The sequence below is a fragment of the Cebus imitator genome, unplaced genomic scaffold, assembly GCF_001604975.1.
Source record: "Cebus imitator isolate Cc_AM_T3 unplaced genomic scaffold, Cebus_imitator-1.0 Scaffold33, whole genome shotgun sequence".
NCBI classification, from domain to species: domain Eukaryota; kingdom Metazoa; phylum Chordata; class Mammalia; order Primates; family Cebidae; genus Cebus; species Cebus imitator.
In genome coordinates this window covers 1,994,153-2,014,820 of record NW_016107348.1, presented here as the reverse complement: position 1 = coordinate 2,014,820, position 20,668 = coordinate 1,994,153, and the positions used below count along the sequence as shown (strand labels likewise).

The 20,668-nt window shown below is 54.5% G+C and overlaps 1 protein-coding gene across 1 annotated transcript in view; it reads right to left on the bottom strand.

The window, feature by feature from the left end:
• Window positions 1-708: 708 nt before the first annotated feature.
• KIAA1614 (KIAA1614 ortholog) overlaps window positions 709-20,668 on the bottom strand; it is a 32,920-nt gene continuing 12,960 nt past the window's right edge. Inside the window, 7 exon segments of the mRNA XM_017524450.2 lie at window positions 709-1,056; window positions 1,058-1,283; window positions 2,075-2,202; window positions 6,626-6,866; window positions 9,075-9,231; window positions 11,101-12,674; window positions 18,363-18,506. Coding sequence (XP_017379939.2) covers window positions 994-1,056; window positions 1,058-1,283; window positions 2,075-2,202; window positions 6,626-6,866; window positions 9,075-9,231; window positions 11,101-12,674; window positions 18,363-18,506 — 2,533 coding nt within the window. The 3' untranslated portion in view covers window positions 709-993.

Genomic DNA, 20,668 nt, shown 5'->3' with positions numbered 1-20,668 from the left:
ACTTGTCTTCCTTCCCTGCTCCTCTGGGGAGTCTTTCATGGGCCCTTGCCCTGAGATGCATTCTGGACCACAGACCTTGAGTGTGGGCCTTGGCACGTCACATTGCCCTGAAAGACTCATGGATGGGGCGGAACTGAGAACTGGCCAGAGTGCAGAACGATCTCCAGGACTCCTCCCTGCCCTTGCCTGGGTTGAATCGAGACCCAGAGCACACCCCAGCCAGAGGCCTGCAGCCAGGATTCATCTGAACAGAATCCTCGGGCACAGGCCTGAGGGAGGAACGGGGTGCAGAGACAGACAGGCAGTATGTGTCCAGACACACTCCACAGCTGGAAGAAAGGAATCATTTCAACATAGCAGCCACATCAAAGGGACTGCTGAGAACGGCAGGCACAGACAGTTTCTCTCTGGCTCTCCTCTGCAAAGATGGCCTTCAAGATTCTAATTTCTTTCTTTCTTTTTTGTTTGTTTGAGACAGCGTTTTGCTCTTGTTGCCCAGGCTGGAGTGCAATGGTGAGATCTCGGCTCACTGCAACCTCCACTTCCTGGATTCAAGTGATTCTCCTGCCTCAGCCTCCAGAGTAGCTGGTATTACAGGCATGCACCACCATGGGCCTGGCTAATTTTGTACTTTTAGTAGAGACTGAGTTTCACCATATTGGCCAGGCTGGTCTCAAACTCCTGACCCCAGGTGATCTGCCTGCCTCGGCCTCCAAAAGTGCGGATTACAGGTGTGAGCCACCTCTCGCAGCCAAAGACCCTAATTTCAAGATGTCATCAGACAGCAGGGGGACAGTGGAGTCAAACCTGCCAGCGCTCCGTTGTCCTGCACACTCCCCACCAGCCGCAGCTTTTCCTCAGCTGCAGGCACCCGGGGCAAAGGCTCTGCAGGAGCAGACTCCTGGGCAGCCCCAGACAATTCAGAGAGAGCCGCTGCGGGGAGAAGCCTAGTCCTGTGGTCAGAGGCTTTCTGAATTCCCAGAGCTCCCTGGCTCAGCCAATGACCAGAAAAGCCTCTGACCACAGCCAGAAGGCCCTGCTGCAGTTTGCTAAGGCCGCCCCCTGTGCCATGGGGCTGAGGAAGGGGAGAGGGCATACCTGAGTCGGGGCGCCCATTCCCAGAGGCCACGCAGAAGCCAAAAGTGCCCTCCGGGGAGCGCTGCAGCTGTAGCTGGCTGGTGCCGTCTGGGAACACCTCCACCAGGCGGCCCACTGTGCGAGCCAGGCTGGGAGCACCCACATCCTCCACACTGAGGGCACGCCGTGGTGAAGCCCTGGCTGGCCTATGAGGGAACCAGAGACACAATGAGGGCAAAAAGCATGGGGCACTGGGCGCAGCTCCTCCCTGGCTTACAGAGGACTGATACCTCACAGACTAAGAGTCTGGCATAGGAGACTGGGGTTCCGCTGACCTCAACCAGCAAAAAGAGTCTGCTAGGGCCAGAACTGGTGGGTTTCCACCGCTGTGCAAGGCCTGCTTGGAACTAGAAAGCCCACCCTCCCAAAGCAGTGGTTTCAAATTTGGTGGGATACAGAGACCTCTGTACGAATCTGAGAAAAGGCATAATTTTGAGTCACATTTCCAGGAGCTGACATACACCCTGAAGGACATACACATGAAGCTCTAGGGAACAGCAGCCCGCCTGCAGGGCCTCACCAGACAGGGTGGGCTTTATCCAAGTGAGTCATGGATCATGGGCTTCTTTGGGGGTCTCTGTCTCTATGTGTTTATTTGGATCTTTAGCTGGGCTAAGAACACTCTCTAAATTTTCTGATTTCAAGATGTTGTTGGACATCAGAGGGACAATGGAATCAAACCAGCCAACTCCACCTGATCCAGCAACTCCAGGCCTTCTCAGAGCCCCGTTCACTGAGGGTCGGTGCAGGGCACTGAGGTGCTGAGACTCTGGTGGCAGCCTTGTTTCCACACATCAGATGTGCCGGAGGGAGCACTTGCTTTCTTAAGGGACCCTGCTCATAGCCCTGACGCCGAGGCAGGGAGGAGTGAGGCTTTTGGCCCCACTGGCCAGTCTCTAATGAGTTTGTCCTCCAAAGCGTGTGTGCCCAGTCTTACCTGCCAGCTGCACTGTGGTCCCCTGGCCCCGCTACCAGGTAGAGGCTAGACCGGTCCCCCTTGCCGCTCAGCAGAGAATGGAGGTTCTGGAAAGAGGCAGCTTTCTGGCGCTGGTGACAGGGTGACACCTGATGGGAAAGGGCCAATATTGCAGGTGAGAAAAGCCACCAGGGTGGCGCTGACAGAGGACTTGGCCCCCACCATGAACCTGAGGGCCCTGTAGGAAAGTGACAGCGCAAGCTTTTATCATTGCTTCCAGGAATTCCACGGGAGCCGCCATGACTTTACTCAAGGAGATGGGTCTACATAGGCCGTCTGGGGAGTCAAGGGATTTTTCGTTTTGTTTTCTAGCTGAAATAACAACTGTAGTGCTATACTAATCACCTCATCGATTAAGAAAATCTAATGTACTCATTAAGGAAGAAATGAAAGTAAGTTTGTTATAGAGTAATACCACTTTAGAGTTAAAATTCGAGATATTGTTTTGTGATTCTTTATTATGTCTTTTGTGATTGCTTTCATTCAAAAATGTAAATTGAATTTTGTACCTTAAAATATTGTGAATAAAAAGTTAGACAAGAGATCCTTCAAGGCACTCACAAAGTGATGGGGGCAGGGCTGAGCACAGGTAAGTTACAAGGCTCCAGTACACATTAAAAGGAGATAGTGTGTGCCGGGCGCAGTGGCTCACACCTGTAGTCCCAGCACTCTGGGAGGCTGAGGCGGTTGGATCACCTGAGATCAGGAGTTCGAGACCAGCCTGGCCAACATGGTGAAACCCTGTCTCTACTAAAATTACAAAAAGTAGCCAGGTGTGGTGGCAGGCAACTGTAATCCCAGTTACTTGGGAAGCTGAGGCAGGAGAGTGACTTGAGCCTGGAAGGCAGAGATTGCAGTGAGCTGAGATCGCATCACTGCGCTCCAGCTTGGGCGACAGAGCCAGACTCATCTCAAAAAAAAAAAAAAAAAAAGAAAGATGATGTGTAGTGTGGCGGAGAGGGACTCTGGCTCGGGGGGTTTGGGACACTGAAGGCGCTGACACTTGAAACAAGAGCTGTCCAGACGAGGAGAGAGGTAAGATTGTACCCATCAGAGGAAAATGGTTTATCCAAGGCATGGAGAGATGTGAGAAAGCACGGTCATTCCAGAGCATATGCATGGTCTGAGTGGCAGGCCATACAAGTCGTGGCCTAGAGCCGTGGGGCCAGGCCTGGAAGGTCCTGATGTGCCCTGTAAGGAGCTACTGAGTGATGCTAATACAAGTGATAAGATCAGAACTGTGTTCTAGAAAATGACCCGATGAGGAAGCAATTCTGAAGGCCGGCGAGATAATCAGTGGGGCCTCCATTCAGCCTGCATCCTCTTCCCTCCCGCAGTCTGAGAAATGAAGGGGCTAGGGAGGCTGAGGCAGGGAAAAGCAGTCTTTGACACAAATATCACCCACATTATTGGTTACATTTGGAATCCTTGCTGCTGTGGTCTGAATGTCTGTATCCCTCCACAGAGTCACAGGTTGAAACCTAATCACCAAGGATGGGGCTTTTGAGGGTGATTAGGTCATGTGGACAGAGTGCTCAGGAATGGGATTAGTGCCCTCACTACATGAGGTTACAGTGAAAAGAAAGCCACCTATGGAGAAGCTGGGCCTCACCAGACACCAAATCTGCCAGAGACTTGATCTTGGACTTCCAGCCACCAGAGAACTGTGAGAAATAAATCTCTGTTGTCTGAAAGCTACCAGCTTCGGGGATTTTGTTATACCAGCCTGAATAGACTAAGGAGTGCTCTAAAGAAGGCAGGCGCAGAATCAAGAAGCTTCAGAGGGGGCCTGACCTCGTGCCTGAGTTCAAGAAGGCTTCCTGGGAGATCATGTTGAACTCTGCCCTGAAGCTAGTTTCCTAGGAAGAAGGGGGATAAGGAGAAGGAAAGAGAGCCTTCTAGATGCAGGCTCAAAGGCTCACGGGGAAGGGCCCCAGTCCGCTAGAGAACATGGGAGCAGCCAGGGTGGGCAGGAGCCATGGCAGGGCAAAATAAAAGCAAACCTCCGGCTGGGCACGGTGTTTCACACCTGTAATCCCAACACTTTGGGAGACCAAGGCAGATGGATCACCTGAGGTCAGGAGTTTGAGACCAGCCCGGCCAACATGGCGAAACCCCATCTCTACCAAAAATACAAAAATTAGCCAGGCATGGTGGCTGGTGCCTATAATCCCAGCCACTCAGGAGGCTGAAGCATGAGAATCACTGGAACCCAGGAGGTGGAAGTTGCAGTGAGCCGAGATCACCTGCTGCACTCCAGCCTGAGTGACAGAGCAAGACCTGTCTAAAAAAAAAAGATCTACCATTCAATCCTACAGTCCCACTACTGAGTATCTACTAAAGGAAAAGAAGTCATTATAAAGAAAAAATTTGGTTCCATATCTTTGCAATTGCAAATTGTGCTGCAGGGTGTGTGCACATGTATATAGCAGCACAATTTGCAATTGCAAAGATATGGAACCAACCTAAGTGCCCATCAACCAACAAGTGGATAAAGAAAATGTGGTATATATACGGCTGGGCACAGTGGCTCTCGCCTGTAATCCCAGCACTTTGGGAGGCCAAGGCAGGCAGATCACCTGAGGTCAGGAGTTTGAGACCAGCCTATCCAACATGGTGAAACCCCCTCTCTTCTAAAAATACAAAAATTAGCTGGGTGTGGTGGCGTGCACCTGTAATCTCAGCTACTCAGGAGTCTGAGGCAGGAAAATTGCTCGAACCTGGGAGGTCGAGGTTGCAGTGAGCAGAGATTGCACCACTGCACTCCAGCCTGGGCAGCAGAGCGAGACTCCATCTTAACAAACAAACAAAAAACAAAAAAAACTAACCCTCCCAGCAAACACACTCTTGGCAGCACCACACGCCAACAGCAAGTATTTTAACCTGAAGAATGTCACAAATACTGCGGGGAGAGACAGATCCTTCCTTTATCTTCTTTTTTATTTTCTTGAAAATTTCTTTTTTAATTTTTGAAAATGTCTCTCTGCTGCTCATCCTCCCTGCTCTGCCTCCTACTCCTTCTTGTCCAGTCTATTTCCTATCTCTGTCCACTCAGCTGATTGCCTATCAAGGGGCTGTTGAGGGAATCCACGTGGGAAGCGATCTCTGCCTGGGTTCAGTCACTCGGGCCATGGAAAAGGTTCCAGGCTCTCTATGACATTGACAGGGGTGGTGTTTCCCTTGAGGGGTTTACAGAGATAGAAGTCCTGATGACAATAATCTGGATGCCATGGCTCAGATACGTTTTGGACAAATCTAACTTCATGAGAACAGTGAGTTCCTGGAGCACAAGTCACCACTGCTGATTCCCCCCAGCTTTAATCTCTGCCACCCTTTCTTTGCCTTCTATTAATTCAACCCGCAAATATTTGTTGAGCACCAGCCACGTGCCTCCAAGTGTCTTTGGTGGAAGACAGTCAATGGGACCTTCATTCAGTACACATCCTCTTCCCGCCTGCAGCCTTGGAAATGAAAGGCGCCAGTGACCCAAACCACTCTCATCTGCTTCACTCTGCCCAGGGGAGCAGGGCAGAGAATTAGGAGAAACAGACTAGCTGGAACTCCCTGGAACAGAAGGGGTGTCCAGTGCACTGGGAGGGAGAGCCTGAGCCGGCTGCCCTGCACTTCCTACCCACTCACTGCAGTGTTCCCTCCAATAACACACTCCAGTGAGGGCTGAGAGACAAAACTCAACTAAACATGACGCCTCAAGTTCCACAAAGGAAGGAGGCCCAGTTTGGCCTGAGACAGGGTTGGAAGCGGCTCCCTGAGGGGTGCGTGCCTGTGGCAGGGACAGGGACAGAGGAGCAGGCGGTCCCAGGTGGGGAAGGTGGGAGAAAGAGCCCAGCTGACGGTTCAAAGTCAGACAGTGAGAGATCTGTGGACAGAACTGGAAGACGGTCAACTGCAACTGCGGTCAAGCATGTTAAAAGAATGAGGAGGGATGAAAGCAGACAGATTCCAGAAACCCTCTGGCCACGCTGAGTGGTCTGCGCTTTATCTTGAAGGTGATAAGGAACCAATGACAGATGTTCAGCAAGGGGGCGGCATGGCCAGATTTGTATATCAAAAGGACCACTCCAGAAGCCACATGCAGGACCATGGCAGGGAGGCCAGTCGAGGGGCTGTTGAGGGAATCCACGTGGGAAGTGATCTGTGCCTGGGCTCAGAGTCACTCTGGCCATGGAGAAGGTTCCAGGACCACCAGGCTGTCAACTCTCCGGGACTTGGCTGAGGTGGCAAAGCTGAGGGAGAGGGTGGAGTCTAGAGTGAGCCCAGGCCTGGGCAGCTGGCAGGGAACAGCAGTGTGAGATGCTGCCCATCCACCCTGTGTCCAGGGGAACCCGAGTCTCATGGGTCAACCGTGGGGATGCCAGCAGCTTCCCTCTTTCTACCATGGGCTCCTTGGGAGGCATCCTCAGCACCTCTCCCTCCTTCCATGGAAACCTTTCATTCTGATGGTGGCTGCGCTGCCTCTGGCTTCACTCCCTGGGCTGGGGCCCCTGGACTCACCGGGTGCAGGGATTGTAACGATGGGGCTCTGGAGTGTGACACCAGGCGGGGTGCGGCAGGCTGCAGCTGCTCCACGCTGTAGCTGCGGGACTTGCCCAGCTTGGGCCGGGAACTCTGGCTCAGGGCTGAGAAGAGTTTCTTCAGCCCCAAGCTGGAGGCGATGCTGCTGCTCCTTTTCTTGTTCTGGTCCAAAGGGGCAGCCGAGGGGGAGCTGGGTCCTGTGCCAGCTCCTGCTGATGCTCTGAAACACAAGGGTGGATGTGAGGAGCAGGGGAGGGCCAGGAGGGAGGCGAGGGCCGGCTGTGCCCTGGGGCCATCTCAAGGGCCACAGATGGGCCAGCACCAATGCCTCTGACACATTTGGGGCCAGGAACTGACAACCAGGCTGCAGAAAGAAAGGCCAAGTACAAGCCTGGTGTGGGTGCTCCCATCTGTGGTCCCAGCTACCGGAGAGACAGAGGCAGGAGGATCGCCGGAGCCTGGGGGTCAAAGCTGCAGTGAACTGTGATTACACCACTGCACTTAGCCTGGGCAACAGAATGAGACCCTATCTCAAAAAAAAAAAGAAACAAAAAAAGGCCAAGTGGACTTCTGCCGGATGCTCTGCTTGGGTAGCTTTTGGTGAGAATAGCGCAGGCAAGCCCCCTCCCATAACACTCCGCTAAGTGCCCACACAATCATTCATTCAATTTGTTTTCTCTTTTTTGAGATGGAGTCTCACTCTGTGGCCCAGGCTGAGTGCAGTGGTGTAATCACAGCTCACTGCAGACTTGACCTCCAGGCTCAAGCTATTCTCCTACCTCAGCCTCCCAAGTAGCTGGGATTACAAGTGCATGCCACCATGCTCAGATAATTTTTGTATTTTTAATAGAGATGGGGTTTCACCAAGTTGGCTAGGCTAGTCTCAAACTCCTGACCTTAAGTGATCCACCCACCTTGTCCTCCCAAAGTGCTGGGATTACAGGTATGAGCCACCGCGCCCAGCCCATTCATTCAATATTTCCTGATGGCCTAGTATGTGGCAGCCTTTTCTAGGCCCTGGGGTGTGTGTATGCAAGACAAGCAAGGTGCTTACTCTCAGGAGCTTATGAACAGCAGACCAGGAAAACAAAGGAGACCTGACCCATGTGGGTGAAGCAGAGGCTGACCAGGCATTTCTTTAAAATGGAGTGGTGGGAAGGTCTCTCTGAGAAGAGGAGCTTTAAACTGAGAGCTAAGTGACAAGAAGGAGCCAGGGCTGCCACGGCTGGAGGTGAGTACTCCCAGTGCAGGGAACAGCTGGTACTGCAGCCCTGGGCAGGAAGAGCTCTGCGTGTTTCAGAACAGGAAGGGGCCAGGCCATGAGGCTCGGGCGTACGTGATGAGAAAGAGGGAAGAGGCAGGACGAGATGAGGTCAGACAGGCAGACAAGGTGGATTCCACAGAGCAAGGCCAGCCACAGCCAGGGTGTGAAGTCTATTCCAAATGCAGGGAAAAACCATTGCAGGGTTTTCAGTAGGAGAATGACACCATTTAACCAAGATTTTAAAAAGCAACCCTTGACTCTTGTGTGGGCGAGTGCGAAGGCGGAGAGCAGGCAGGGGCTACTGGAGTTGTACAGCAAAAAGGCCACAAGTCCAGGCCAGGAGAAGTGGCGGTAGATGGGATTCCAGAGCTGGCAAGGACTCGCAGAGGGCTACAGTGGGAGAGAAGGGAGAGGGAGCAGCCCCAGACTCCCGGATGTGGGCTTGAGCACTGTGCCGGCAGACAGTGATGTGTTTGCAGGGAAGCGGCCATCGGGGAGGCAGTTGTTGAGCTTTTGGTTTGAGGGGTGTATCAGACCCCCTAGTGGAGATGTCCAGGCGTGCAGCTCTGGAGTTCTAGAGAGCAGATGGGGCCGGAGATAGAGAGCCGGCGCCGGGCGCCTCTTCAGGCCTGAAGCTGCCTGTGGCCACCAGGCATAGTGTGCCACAGGGGAGAGATGGCCCTGGCCAGAGCTCCAGGCTCACCAGGGTTTTGAGGCAAGCCAAGGAGGTCCCCAGGGCCAGGACTCGGACCCTGCTCCCCCACCGGTTGAAGGAGAAAAGGGAAATGTGACTGCTGGTCTCTGTTTCCTCAACATCTGGTTAATTCCAAGCGCGGAGCAGAAGCAAGCCTCTCAGACAGGTAACCCCATCCTGGGGTCTCCCCCAGGGTTAGGGCCCTGCTAGCTTTGCCCCAGGAACTGGCACAGCATCTGCAGCTAGAGGCCATTCAATGGATGGTCCATGAATGAATGATCAGGTGCATCAGTCTAAACGGCTCTGGGAGAGGAGTGGTAGGGCTGCCAGGTTTGCTCATAGTCTAGGGATCCTCTGAGGACTAGGAGCAGTGCGGTGGGTCATGCCACCACTTCAGGGGGTCTCTGCCCCTCCCAGAGCCCCCATTCCCACCCCCTTCTGCAGTCTGGGCTCTTTCTCCCGTCACTCACTTCGACAGCACATGTCCTCCAGATCCCGACTCTGTCCTCTGCAGGCTTCCCTTTGATTCCTGGCTGAACTCTGGGTCCTCTGAGAACAGGGAGAGGGTGATGCCTGCGGAGTTGATGGTGTCAACATCTGCTGAGCCGGGAAAGCCCTGGGATCCTCCTGAAACAAGCACAGCATCCCATCTGAGTCAGGCTGGCTCATCCCACAGCTCCTGTTGGGGAAAGGGACATTTCCAACAACAGGGGGAGGGTGTGAGGAGCTGGAGAGGCAGAGTCCCAGAAGAGCAGTGGAGAGACCCGGGAAGCAGTGAGGGAAGATGGGGTGGCCTCTTAGATGACCAGGGCTGAGGACCCCTCATGAGCATCCTCTAGGCTGGAAACTATTCAAGGACAGGGACTGAGTCTTATTGACGGGTAACCTCGTCACCCAGTGCAGCATCTGGTCCACGGTAAATAGTCACTGTGTGTTAAATAAAAGGGTTGACTGTGATAAGCTATGCCCCTTCCACATATCAAGGGACATAGTGGGAACAGGGGAAATTTTTGTATTCCTGGGACAAACCCCACAGTCTTGTCAGTTATGATTTCTAAGAGCTTTAAAGTAGCCATCATTTCTGGAGATCTTTTATTTGCTAGGAAAAGAATGGAATCCTCTCCAGGGGTGATCTCACAGGATCCTAGGAGATGGCTCCGTCATTGTCCTCACTTTACCGAGGAGGAAGCTGGCAGGCTGAGGGATTGAGGGACTCACCCAGGGCCTCACTCTCTCTGCTCCAAGCTCCGAGGTGAAGGCCCAGGCTGCCCAGAGAGGTCAGCAGGTCTCAGAAAGGAAGCCCTGCAGGAAGTGGTTAGGGGCAAGCCCATGGTCTGCCTAGAGCCCACCAGAGAAGGAACCTGCCACTCAGCACAGGGAGGGAGGGAGCCCAGAAACAGGCCAGTTTGTAAGCAAGGGAGGGAGAGGGACCGAGTCTGTGTGTCCCTGTGCAGTAGAGGGGACTTTGCATCCACATCTTCAATAAGGTCTATCATCTCTCTGCCCTCTCTCCCTCCACTCTGTTGTGAAGCCCTGGATCCCTCTTGAGCCATCCCAGCCCTAGGACTGTCAGAGCCATGGGCATATTAAAGCAAAAATGTATGGAGTGCGCCTGTTATCTCTGCCTAAAAGTGAGCGGCAGAGTTGGTCACCTGGGATCACAACACTGAGGATAAGGCCTGAGCTGCCAAGCTATGGGATTCTCCCATAGCGTGAGGACCCCTGCCAAGGCAAAGTGGCAAGACCCACACCCTTCAGCAGCCTTGCCTGCTGAAACCTACTGGCCTGCCAACAGGCCCAGGGGTCAGGGAGGGTCTGATACCAGAGAGCACACCACCTAGGAGCCCTGTTTCCCTGGTCACCAGGTCCTCTGGACAGTGTGTCTGCCTGGCCACAGAATGCCTCAAGGGCAGGACTCCTGCTGATGTATTCACATATGCATCCACCACAGTGCCTAGTACAGTGCCTGGCACATAACAGGTGCTCAGCCAATACTGAGGGAATGAATGAGTGAATTAATGAAATGAAACAATGATGCTGAAGGGGCAGGGCCTCTGCCATGTCATTAGTGGGGACCTACTGCTCTAAGCAGATAGTAAATCCTGGAGCTGCTACCTCTTCCTGCCCTGTTGGGAATAAATCCCTTAAAGCCCAGGCCTCCAGCAGCCATGGAGCTTGGAGCTTCTGCCCACACCTCGGGGTTCCCAGCAGGAAGAGGAAGTCTCCACTGCCTTCCCCGTGGTTCGGCCTCTCCCGAGAGGGAGTTGCTTAGTCTGCCTCCAGGCTGGTGGTGAATTCTCCATCCAGCCACCACTAGCACCCTGACATCTCAGAGCGGCTGCAAGGGGCTGCCGTGGTAGTGTGTGACACTGCCATCTGACTATTGAGATAGAAGGGAATGACTCTGAAGGCCTGGGTGTCACAGGTCGGGTCTGGGTCACTGCTCTAGAACCACACCAGGCCTGGGCTGGGCAGGAACCGGCGGCAGCCCCTTACCATCTCTGCGGTTCTCCAGGGGCGGCTCCGGCTCCCGGCTGCGGGGGCCCCTCTCCACCCTACCCTCGTGGACGGCTCCCCCATAGGGCTCCTGCAGCCCCCGAGGTGCGCTGTTGTTGCAGTTGTTGGTGGACAGGGCCAGCAGTGGGTGCCTGACCTGAGGGCGGCTGGGCTGGGTCTGTGATGGGGACAGCTCACAGGTCCTGAGAACCGCACTTCTTGAAGGAGGCCGGGGGATCCCCACAGACTCTCCCTGGTCACTGGGCCTGCGCAGTCCAGCCAGGGCTGCCTTCCTGTGAGATGTGGGCGAGGTGGTTCTCCTTGAAGGGGGAGGGGTTGGCACCCAGCCTTCAGGGCAAAAGGAAGCTGTTGGCTGCTGGGCTTGGTGTGGGGCAGAAGGCTCTGCAGGGCTCTGTTGCAGGGAGGAAGGAGAGACAATCTCCAGGGACTCGTGGCTTCCTATAACCTGGGCCTGGCCGCCTGGCCCTGATGATTCAGGCGTCATGGAGGAGGTGGTGGCATAGGTTGTCCTGCATGGAGTCCGAGAATCCAAAGAGTGAGACTGGTGACTTCCCAGCCCTGGTCCAGGCTGCCACTGGGGTCCCAGGGACACCCGCTTCAACTCCAGGCCAGGAGGCTTAGGGACAGCATCTTCTCTCAAAAATAGAGTCCCTCTAGCCGTGTGTCCTCTATCCTCCTTCACCTCATTTCCCAGCTCCACATCATCAGCCCCAGGCAGGTGTTGCCGCACCTGGAGGCCCCAAGGCAGCTCCGTGTCAGCCTTCTTGGGCCACCTGTGGCCTCGAGGCCTGGAGCCCCTCAGTCGCAGTCTCGGGCTGCTACCTCGGGTCCGCCCACACGCCTCGCCGGCCTGAGAGGTCCCCGCCTCTTCACTTTCGGTCCTGCAGCTGTCCGAGGTGTCCGTGCTGTCCAGGGCAGAGTGCACCTCTGCAGGGCACACGGTGTCTCCGATGTGCGTTTCCCGGATCCATTCTGTGTGGAGCCTGGGCTCTGCAGGAAGGAGCTGGAGTGGGGAGCTCAGGCCACCCAGCAACACCTCCATCCTACAGGCAGCCTGGGGCTCCTGGAGGGTCCTGGGGTCGAGGGGCGCCTTCCCCTGGGTGGGCCACGGGTTGCTGATGCAGCTGCCGCAGGCCTGGCACCTCCTCTCACTGCCCAGTGCGGGCGCTGCCGGAGGGCCCCCGCGGTCCAGGCTGCCCACAAGCCGGTGGAATGCCCCCTGCCCCGAGTCCCGGAGCCGGGGGGCCCCGGTGATATAGTCGGCGAGGTCGGGCTTGGAGCGCAGGGGGCCCTGGTCTGCCGCCTGCAGCACAATGCTCAGCACCTGGCGCTGGCGCTGCTGCAGCCGCTCCAGGTAGCGACACTCGGCTTCGCGGGCGGACTCATCCTCAAAGCGCACATGCGACGGCGAGGGTCCCCGCCTCGGCCTCGGCCCCGGCCCTGGCCCGCTGCTGGACTCTCCGCTAGAGGAGTCGCTTGTGTGCCCGTTCTGGAGGCTGTCTCTGCAGGCAAGGGTCGTCCTGGGGTCCCGGGCTGGGCTTCTGTGGCCACCTCTGATGAAGAGACAGGAGGAGAGAGGTCAAGGGCAGCAACGTGGGGAGGCAGGGCATAGGCCCTACCCCCTCCGCGCTGAGCTAAGTCTCCCACCTAGCTCAATGGCAACTGCAACCCACAACGTTACTTCGCAGCGGGTTTCTGGGGAGTCTCTGCAAACCAGAGTAGCTTGCAAGCCCATCCTGATCCTGAGACAGTCTAAACAGAACCAAGGCCACCTTCCCTGCTTTTGGCTTTCCATCTGTTTCATGGGCTCAGCCTCAGTTAAGATGAAACACTATTGGACGGGAAGATGCCAAAGTCCTCGTGTGTGTGTGTGTGTGTGTGTGTGTGTGTGTGTGTGTGTTTTGGGGGGAGCTGTCTGTGTCTGTGTGCGTCTGTTAGGGAGAGGAAGTGAGCCTGACCACCATGTATTTTTGGTAGTGATTGTGGAAACATGTATTTGCTATGATGTTCTCACGGGAACAGGACATTTTAAGTCTCCACTTAAAGGAGAGGCTGTGTGAGAATTGAAGTCAGGGATTCTTTGTTTTTTCTTAGTGGCAGGATCTCGCTGTGATGCCTAGGCTGGAGTGCAGTGGCACCATCTCAGCTTACTCCAGCTTCGATCTCTGGAGCTCAAGTGATCCTCCCACCTCAGCTTCTCAAGTAGCTGGGCGCACAAGTGTGCATCACTATATCTGGTTTATTTTGGTTGTTTTTTGTACAGGTCTCACTATGTTGGCCAGGCTGGTCTCAAACTCCTGGGTGCAAGTGATCCTCTCACCTCAGCCTCTCAAAGTTCTGGGATTACAGGTGTGGACCACTGAGCCTGGCCTGAAGTCAGGGTTTCTAAGCTCTTGCTCTGGAAGTTTCTGCTCAGGGTTCCACATCACTTTGCTTAGGCAAGATTCAGACAAGGCAACAGTAACATTTCTCCTTGGCACCTGAATGTTGACTGTTCCAACCCCCACTTCATGCCTGCCCCTCCCCAGCCCTCACACACAGTCTCATCCTGCCTTTACTGGGGATGGCACTGCTATGCTGGGAAGAGTCTGCCCATCTGTCATCCACTTTGGTTCTGGGAGACACTGTGGCAGGTGGTCAAGGCCCGTTCTGTTCCAGACAACACCTGCACACATCTCACAGCAGGGCTCCCTGAAGCCAGGTAATCTGAGTTTCAGGCCACTATGCAAATGGACCCAGGCTCATGGGCCAATTATTATCAGAGAGCATCCAAGTAAGGACCATAGTTCTCCCTTCCTTTTCTCAGCAGTGGCCTCCCCACCAATCCACTGCTAAGTGTTGCGATTCAGTTTCTTGTCTCTTTCATGTACCACTTTTCCACTCTCACAGGACCCCGGCAGTGGCCTCTTATCCAGCCTCTCCACTGCCTCCTGTCTGTAGGTCCAACTACAGCACAGCCTTTATCACACTAACCCAGAAGAGGGCACAGGGTCAAGTGCATACACTTTGGAGGGAAAATGCAGGCCCCACACATTCCTTCCTGCTTCCTCTTACACTCCCAGGCCTTCAGGCCTCCAGGTCTCCTTCCCTGACTTCATGCAACCCTCCTGCCTCATTTCCTGGATCTTTCTTCTTAGCCTACCTGCATTTGACTTCTATCTATTAGATGCTGAATGCTCACGGGAATGCAAAAGGCAATGGGCAATGGGGGCTCCACACCTGCTTCTACCTCTGACTCCAGTGATTTCCCCCCATAAGCACTGCTCCAGGGTGAAATTTTTTTAAAAAAGAACTCCTGCTGGCAAGGCATGGTGGCTCAGGCCTATGATCCTGGCACTTTGAAGGCCAAGGTGGGCAGATTGTCTGAGCTCAGGAGTTGAAGACCAGCCTGGGCAATGCCATGAAACCCCGTCTTTACTAAAATAGAAAAAATTAGCCCAGTGTGGTGATGTGCGCCCATAGTCCCAGCTCATCGGGAGGCTGAGGCATGAGAATAGCTTGAACCCAGGAGGCGGAGGTTGCAGGGAGCCGAGATCTCACCACTGCACTCCAGCCTGAGCAACAGAGCAACTCTGTCTCAAAAAAAAAAAAAAAAAAAAAAAAAACTGCTAAGCAAGTGGATCTGCCTGCTTTGAGATATCATGGGTCCTTGTTCATGTGGAGCTCACTGTCAGCTGTCCAGAAGCACGCTCCCTTTCCATAGCCCCCAAAAGGAAGGCTCCATCCAGATAAACAGCGTCACTCACCCCCTAGAAACAGGAGATTTCCTGCTGAGCAGATGCTTTACCCCACTGCACAGACAGGGCGTCTTCCCAGCCCAGCCCAGCTGATGCAGGCAAAGGCCCATGGGGAGAGTCTGCACACAGCTTCACACAACAACCCCTCCACAGGCCCCAGAGGTAGTTCCCTATCTGCAGGACATGGGCTGTGATTTCTAGGGAGGGAAAAAGCCTGGCTTTAAAGGCAGTGCAGTCCTAATCTAAGAAGGGATCCCAGGTCGCATGAGCCACATTGGTGGCCTTAACTTTCACACATCGGATGGTGAATTGAGCCATCCTGGAATTCACTGCAGAGGCAGACATTGTTGTTCTAAAAAGAAAAATTAAGGAGTGCTTAATCACATAAGGTGCTTTCAACCCAATTATTCCAACCCAGAAGCCCCACCTGCAGTGTCAGCAACAGTGCGTAAAGGCAGGATGAGGACTTTGATGACAAGCGCAGGGTGAATGAGGTAGCTGAGCAGTGAGCAAATCCCACACCCACCAAATTCTCAAAGGGAGGCTCTGCAGAGGCCCCAGCAGTCACCCTTCTAGGGGAGGATCCCACCACAGTCCTGAAGACATATGGCTTCACGGGGACCCCTTTCCAGGGTCCCACTTTCCATAGCATTGCTGCCCTAACCACACACTCAATTTGATGTACACACGCTCTGCAGTCTCAGCACAGCCACTCTCTCTGACCCGGGACAGTAACACTTACAGTGTCACCCTACCAGCCCTGCCTCTTGCCAACGTGTCCTGCCCTCCTGCCTTCAGAAACACCAATCTAGGCGTGTCTAGCCCCAAAATGGCAAGATCTTGTGCTTCCAGGAGCTGCTCCATTTCTGTATTAATTTGTTTCCAGAAAAGTGCAGCTGCTGCTACCTCTTCACCTCCTGGAATCCCTGTCTGTTCAGGCTTGCCCCAGCTGCCTCTAGCCAGACCTAGGATAAAGAAGGCCCTCTGAGACTGCTCTGCCTGCCCCTCCTCTTCCATCACCTTTCACCAAGTCGCTCTTTAGAAGTGATGCATCTGGGCTGGGGCTGGGGCCTCCTGCATCTAACTGAGGCCTGGGACCTGTGTGCCATTGCCGTGTTAACTGAGCATGGCCCTCCAGGGTGATTTGATGGAGCGTAACCTTTAGAAGCATCTGCAGCAAGCCATCTGGCATTGATTTTTCAGCTAGACCCTCTGAGGATTCACCAGCGCTGCCAAGTCATAGTAATTCTTTTCTGGACACAGCAGCTGCTAAAGTGGGTCACCTTGCATTTCTATAGCATTTCTATGGCCTGGAGACGGCCTGCAAAAGGGAGCCTACTTTAAAGTTAGTGATTGGGGTTATTGTGAGCTTCTGGAGTGATCTGAGGAAGAAGTGTCCAAGAGGACCTTTACACAATGCGGACTGTTTTGTAGATAGTCTTGACTATTTTGAGGCTACCCGACCTAACCTAAATGCCTATACAAAGTAGGACAGGAGAGCTGCTTGGAAGTCTAAGGTTTCTCAACATATATAAATGTGAAGAATAGTTAGGATGCCCCGAAGAAGCCATGTCCATTCCTAACGAGTCCCCCCCATCTGGAGAGAGAGGCAAAGCACAAAATGTAGAAATGCAAAGGTAGTTTGTTTGGCACCCCTTGCCGGGATTTAGGGTCCTCTGAGCCCCTCTCCTAAGGGTCACAATGACCTCTGTTCATGAAGGAGTCATCTCAATGGCTCCATGAAGCTCCTTAGCCTTTAATGAGCAGTTCAGCACCCTCCATCAAAGAGCACCAAAGGAACTGGATCTTGGTCCATTTCCACCAAGATCCCTGCTCCCTAAGAAGCCCTGCTCTCTCCCGTGCCACGTGGTGATTCAGACAGGCAGATGCAGCATGTCCACCATGCCAGTGAAGCTGCAGGCTTTGCTAGCTACAGAAGGGGGCCTGCCTGGGCCTGGGGAGACCTGGCGTAGCCTAGCAGCCTCATCTCAGGCCCAGGCGCATGACTGGAAGACAGATCCGTGTGGTGGTGAAGGCCATGTGTAAGTGGTTCTTCAAGGTGTACCATAGGCAGAATAGGCAGGGAGGTGGGGATGGAGCGTGTTGCTCAGGGGGCAGTTGTTTATGTGATGTGCTGGTCTGAACATCCTTGACCTTATTGTTTTCTCACCTCTTCATTCCTGACAAGCTCTCCCTCACCATCACTGTAGCATTGTGAAATCAGGGATGATGTCCAGATCTTCAATTCTGATCTCTCCTCGTCTAAAGATCCTGTATCCAACTGCCTGGGGGGATTGCCAGTGGATGTTCTGAGAGCACCTCCCCCTCCAATGCCTGACCCTGCACTGAGCCCTCACCCCTTGGCTGAGGCCCCACCAAACACAGACACCGAGTTGGAACCCTGGGTGCATTCCAGATGCCTCCCTTCTCACACTTCCCACACTCCTGCAACCAAACGAGGAGTAGTTAGAGCTCACAGTCCTGCAGCACTCACTGCATGGCAGGCGCTGTTCTAAACTTTATGCGTAGTAGCTCACATTGCCCCACAGCAACCCTGTAAGACAGGCACTATTACAATTCTCATTTTGTGGGTGAGGAAACTGAGGCACAGAGACTTCTGCAGAGGCACCCAGCTGAGGGCCAGAACCAGAAGTCAAGCCCGCATGGTCTGGCTCTAGGTGTGGCACTCCTCTGTTGTCTCACTAAGCCTGTTTGCTTCTGGTGCTTGGGGTCTCTGTGAAATCTCCACACCCTCCTCTTCTGTACCGCTCAGCGGGGCCACAGCAGCATCCTCCTCACCACACCTGTCTCCCAGACCCAGCACATCTCTGCAGCTAGAATGGCATCACTGAAGTGCGATCATGCTGCCCTCCTGGCCAGGGTCCTCCAGCAGCTCCCAGATATTGCAGCAGACATCCAGCTGTCTAACTGTTCTGCAGGCCTGGAGGCCTCCATGACGTGGCCCTACTGAGTCCTCCAGCCTTCACACCACATGGCCCAGCACATCCTTACCCTCTAGCCTGGCTGAACTCCTGAGCACAGTGCTTCTGCTCAGTTTCCGTCCCCAGGATGCTCACCCTTGCCCCTCTTATCTACCCAGTGCATATCTACACTTCCTTCAAGTTTCAGCTGAGAAGTCACCTCCTCTCAGGAGCCTCACCTGTCTTTTCCAGGTGGAGGTAAACATTTCCAGCTCAGCACACACACTTTTCCTCTCTTACAACACAGTCCACAGAATTGAATATCTGTTCGCCTCTCTTTCTCTCTGGAGACTGTGACCTCTATCCCCTCAGGGATCCAGATCATGTTTAATTCATCTTTATATATCAGTACCTAACTGTAGGCCCTCAGGAAATGTGTGTTGACTGACTAAATGATCAAAGCAAGAGCCTTATATGGAAAACACACACACACACACGAGGAGTGAGCAGCAGCATTTCTTCCCACTGCTGACCCTTCTCTGCTATGGCCCTCCCAGGCCAGCCTGGCCCGGGTCCCACTCACCGGCTGCCCTGGGCAATGGTGGGCACGATGTCATGGCTGGCACGGAGGGGCCGGGTCCTGGCCTTCATGCGGGCACTCTGCAGCAGATGCTTGGCTTCCTCATGCCTGGGGCTCAGCACAGGCTCCGGCTTGGGACCAAAGGACCTGTAGGGTGGCACACAGGCCAGGGTGGCGGGGGAAGGATTAGAAGAAAATAACATGGATTAGGAGGGCTTTAGCAGTGTCAAGCACTGGCTCTGCCAGAAAAAGCCCTGCATGTGCAGCCTTCCTCCCCTAGCTCCCACGCACAGGGAACCCAGCCTGGGGGCCTGCAGCCTGGGGCTGGGAAATGGCCCTGCGTCGCTCTGGATGGGGGCTGGGTTGCTGGCCTGGCCTTGGACATCTGCTCAGGGACTGGAGACAGAGACCTCAAGAGGATCTAGAAAGGAGAGTCTCCAGATTATTCTATTGTTCCTTCCCCAGGCAGACAGCAGGAGCTATCTGGGAGGAGGAGGGAGAAAGGGCCTAGGGTTGTTGGGCTGGGCCCGTGCCCAGACAGATGGTCTCTCCACGCATCACCTCTCTCTCCTTCTGTCTCTCTGTACCCACACACACAGCACCACACTAGCGCCCACTGCAGACACAAAGAATCAGGGCTCTGTCCAGCATAGACTGGATCCTTTGGGGGAATGGCATTTTTATAAATCCTGGTGTTTTCTAGCCTTAGTCCCAATCCAAAACCATCAGGCACCAGCTCAGGGCTCACGGGCTCAGGGCTGAGGGAAATTAAGCTGGACCCAAACCAAGTCAGCAAATGGCTCCATTTTCATAATAATAAGGGTCCTCCACCAGCCCCCACCCCCTACCAGATGTGCTGCCTCCCTGGCCAGTCCAGAGTTGCAGAAAATGACAGCAGTCCTTTTTCAAAGCTGTCTCTCAGCTGGTGACATGCAGCCCACGCTGGGTTACAGCTCTAACAGCAGGCCGCAATCTCCCACTGACAAGCCGTTGTTCTCCACGGAGTTTGCTCTCCCCAGCCAAGCTGGCCGAGGGCAGGTGTTCTCTTCACATGACAGATGAGGGTGTCCAGAGCAGACAGGAATGCTGGCACATTGTTCAAGGTCGAACGTCAACTGCAAGCCGAGCAGAGCACACGACGGCCAGCCCCACTGCCGCTAGCATCGTTCTGCACCCTCTGTCCTCTCCTGCCTTGGTTCCCAAGGCAGGCAGAGGATGTTTGTGGCTGGGGGCAGACACGCTCTTTGGGGTAACTCCATCATCCCCACTGGCTGCCCCTGTCCTTGCCGTCACATATGCTGGGCTGTCCTCAAGAGTGTGAGCACACAGGGCTCTAGCAGGTAGAGACTCAACACAGTCTTAATCTCAGAACTGCAGCCTCCCACCCCACCCCGTATTCCACGTGGAAAAGGGGGTCTGGTCCTGACCGGGGGAAGGAACCAGGCAGTTTCCTGGGTGACAGAGTGAGAGTGGGAATGGCACAGCTCTGAGGCCTCCAAGGAAGGCTTCCTGGGACGTCCTTGGACAAACTCTGGGGACTATGATTTCTTTTCTTGTTTCAGTCTCTTTTTCTTCTCCCCATTTGCATCCAACCCTGCTCTGGGGCCACTGGGGAGCAGGAGGAGACTGCTAGAAGAAAGGCACCATCTGTGCCTGTGAACCCTGGCAGGGCCCAGGCATGGCTTTGGAACAAGGAGGGCTTTACTGGAGGGATGTGAAAGCGAATTTCCAGGCCCGCTGCCCCACGAAGCCTTCTTTGGCAGGAGAGGCCTCCCTCTGCACAGCTTACTGGGCAGACAGCTCCTCCAAGGCGGCCGAGAGCAGCTGTGCTCCCTGGGGCTCCTGCTCCGACAGCAGAGATAATGAGGTTACCAGCCCGGAGAGGCGCCCCTGCAGCCGTGGGCCTCTGGCTGCCAGCCCGCACACTTGGAGCCTTCCGGTGACAGCTGTGGTTCCACGGCTGTCGGAGGGCATTTGTCTCAAGACCTGGTGGGCAGGCAGGAGGGCCCCAGGCAGCTGGCCAGATGCTGCCAGGATCAGCCTTGCCCCCAGGTTTTTAAGCCATTTTCCAGCTTTGCTGTTTCCTTTCTGCTCCCTCCTCTTGGAGCTGTTACTTTTTTTTTTTTTTTTCTCATCAGCTGTCTTGCTTCAGTTCCTGGCAGACAAAGCTTGGTTCTCCACAGATTAGAAAAGCATGGCTTTTTAGGCGCCTGGAGGCATCCATGCAGTACCACACTGAGCAGGGAGGAGTGGCAGTCACCTTCACAGACTGCAGCCAAGGTCAATGTGCACCCTGAGGAAACGAGGGC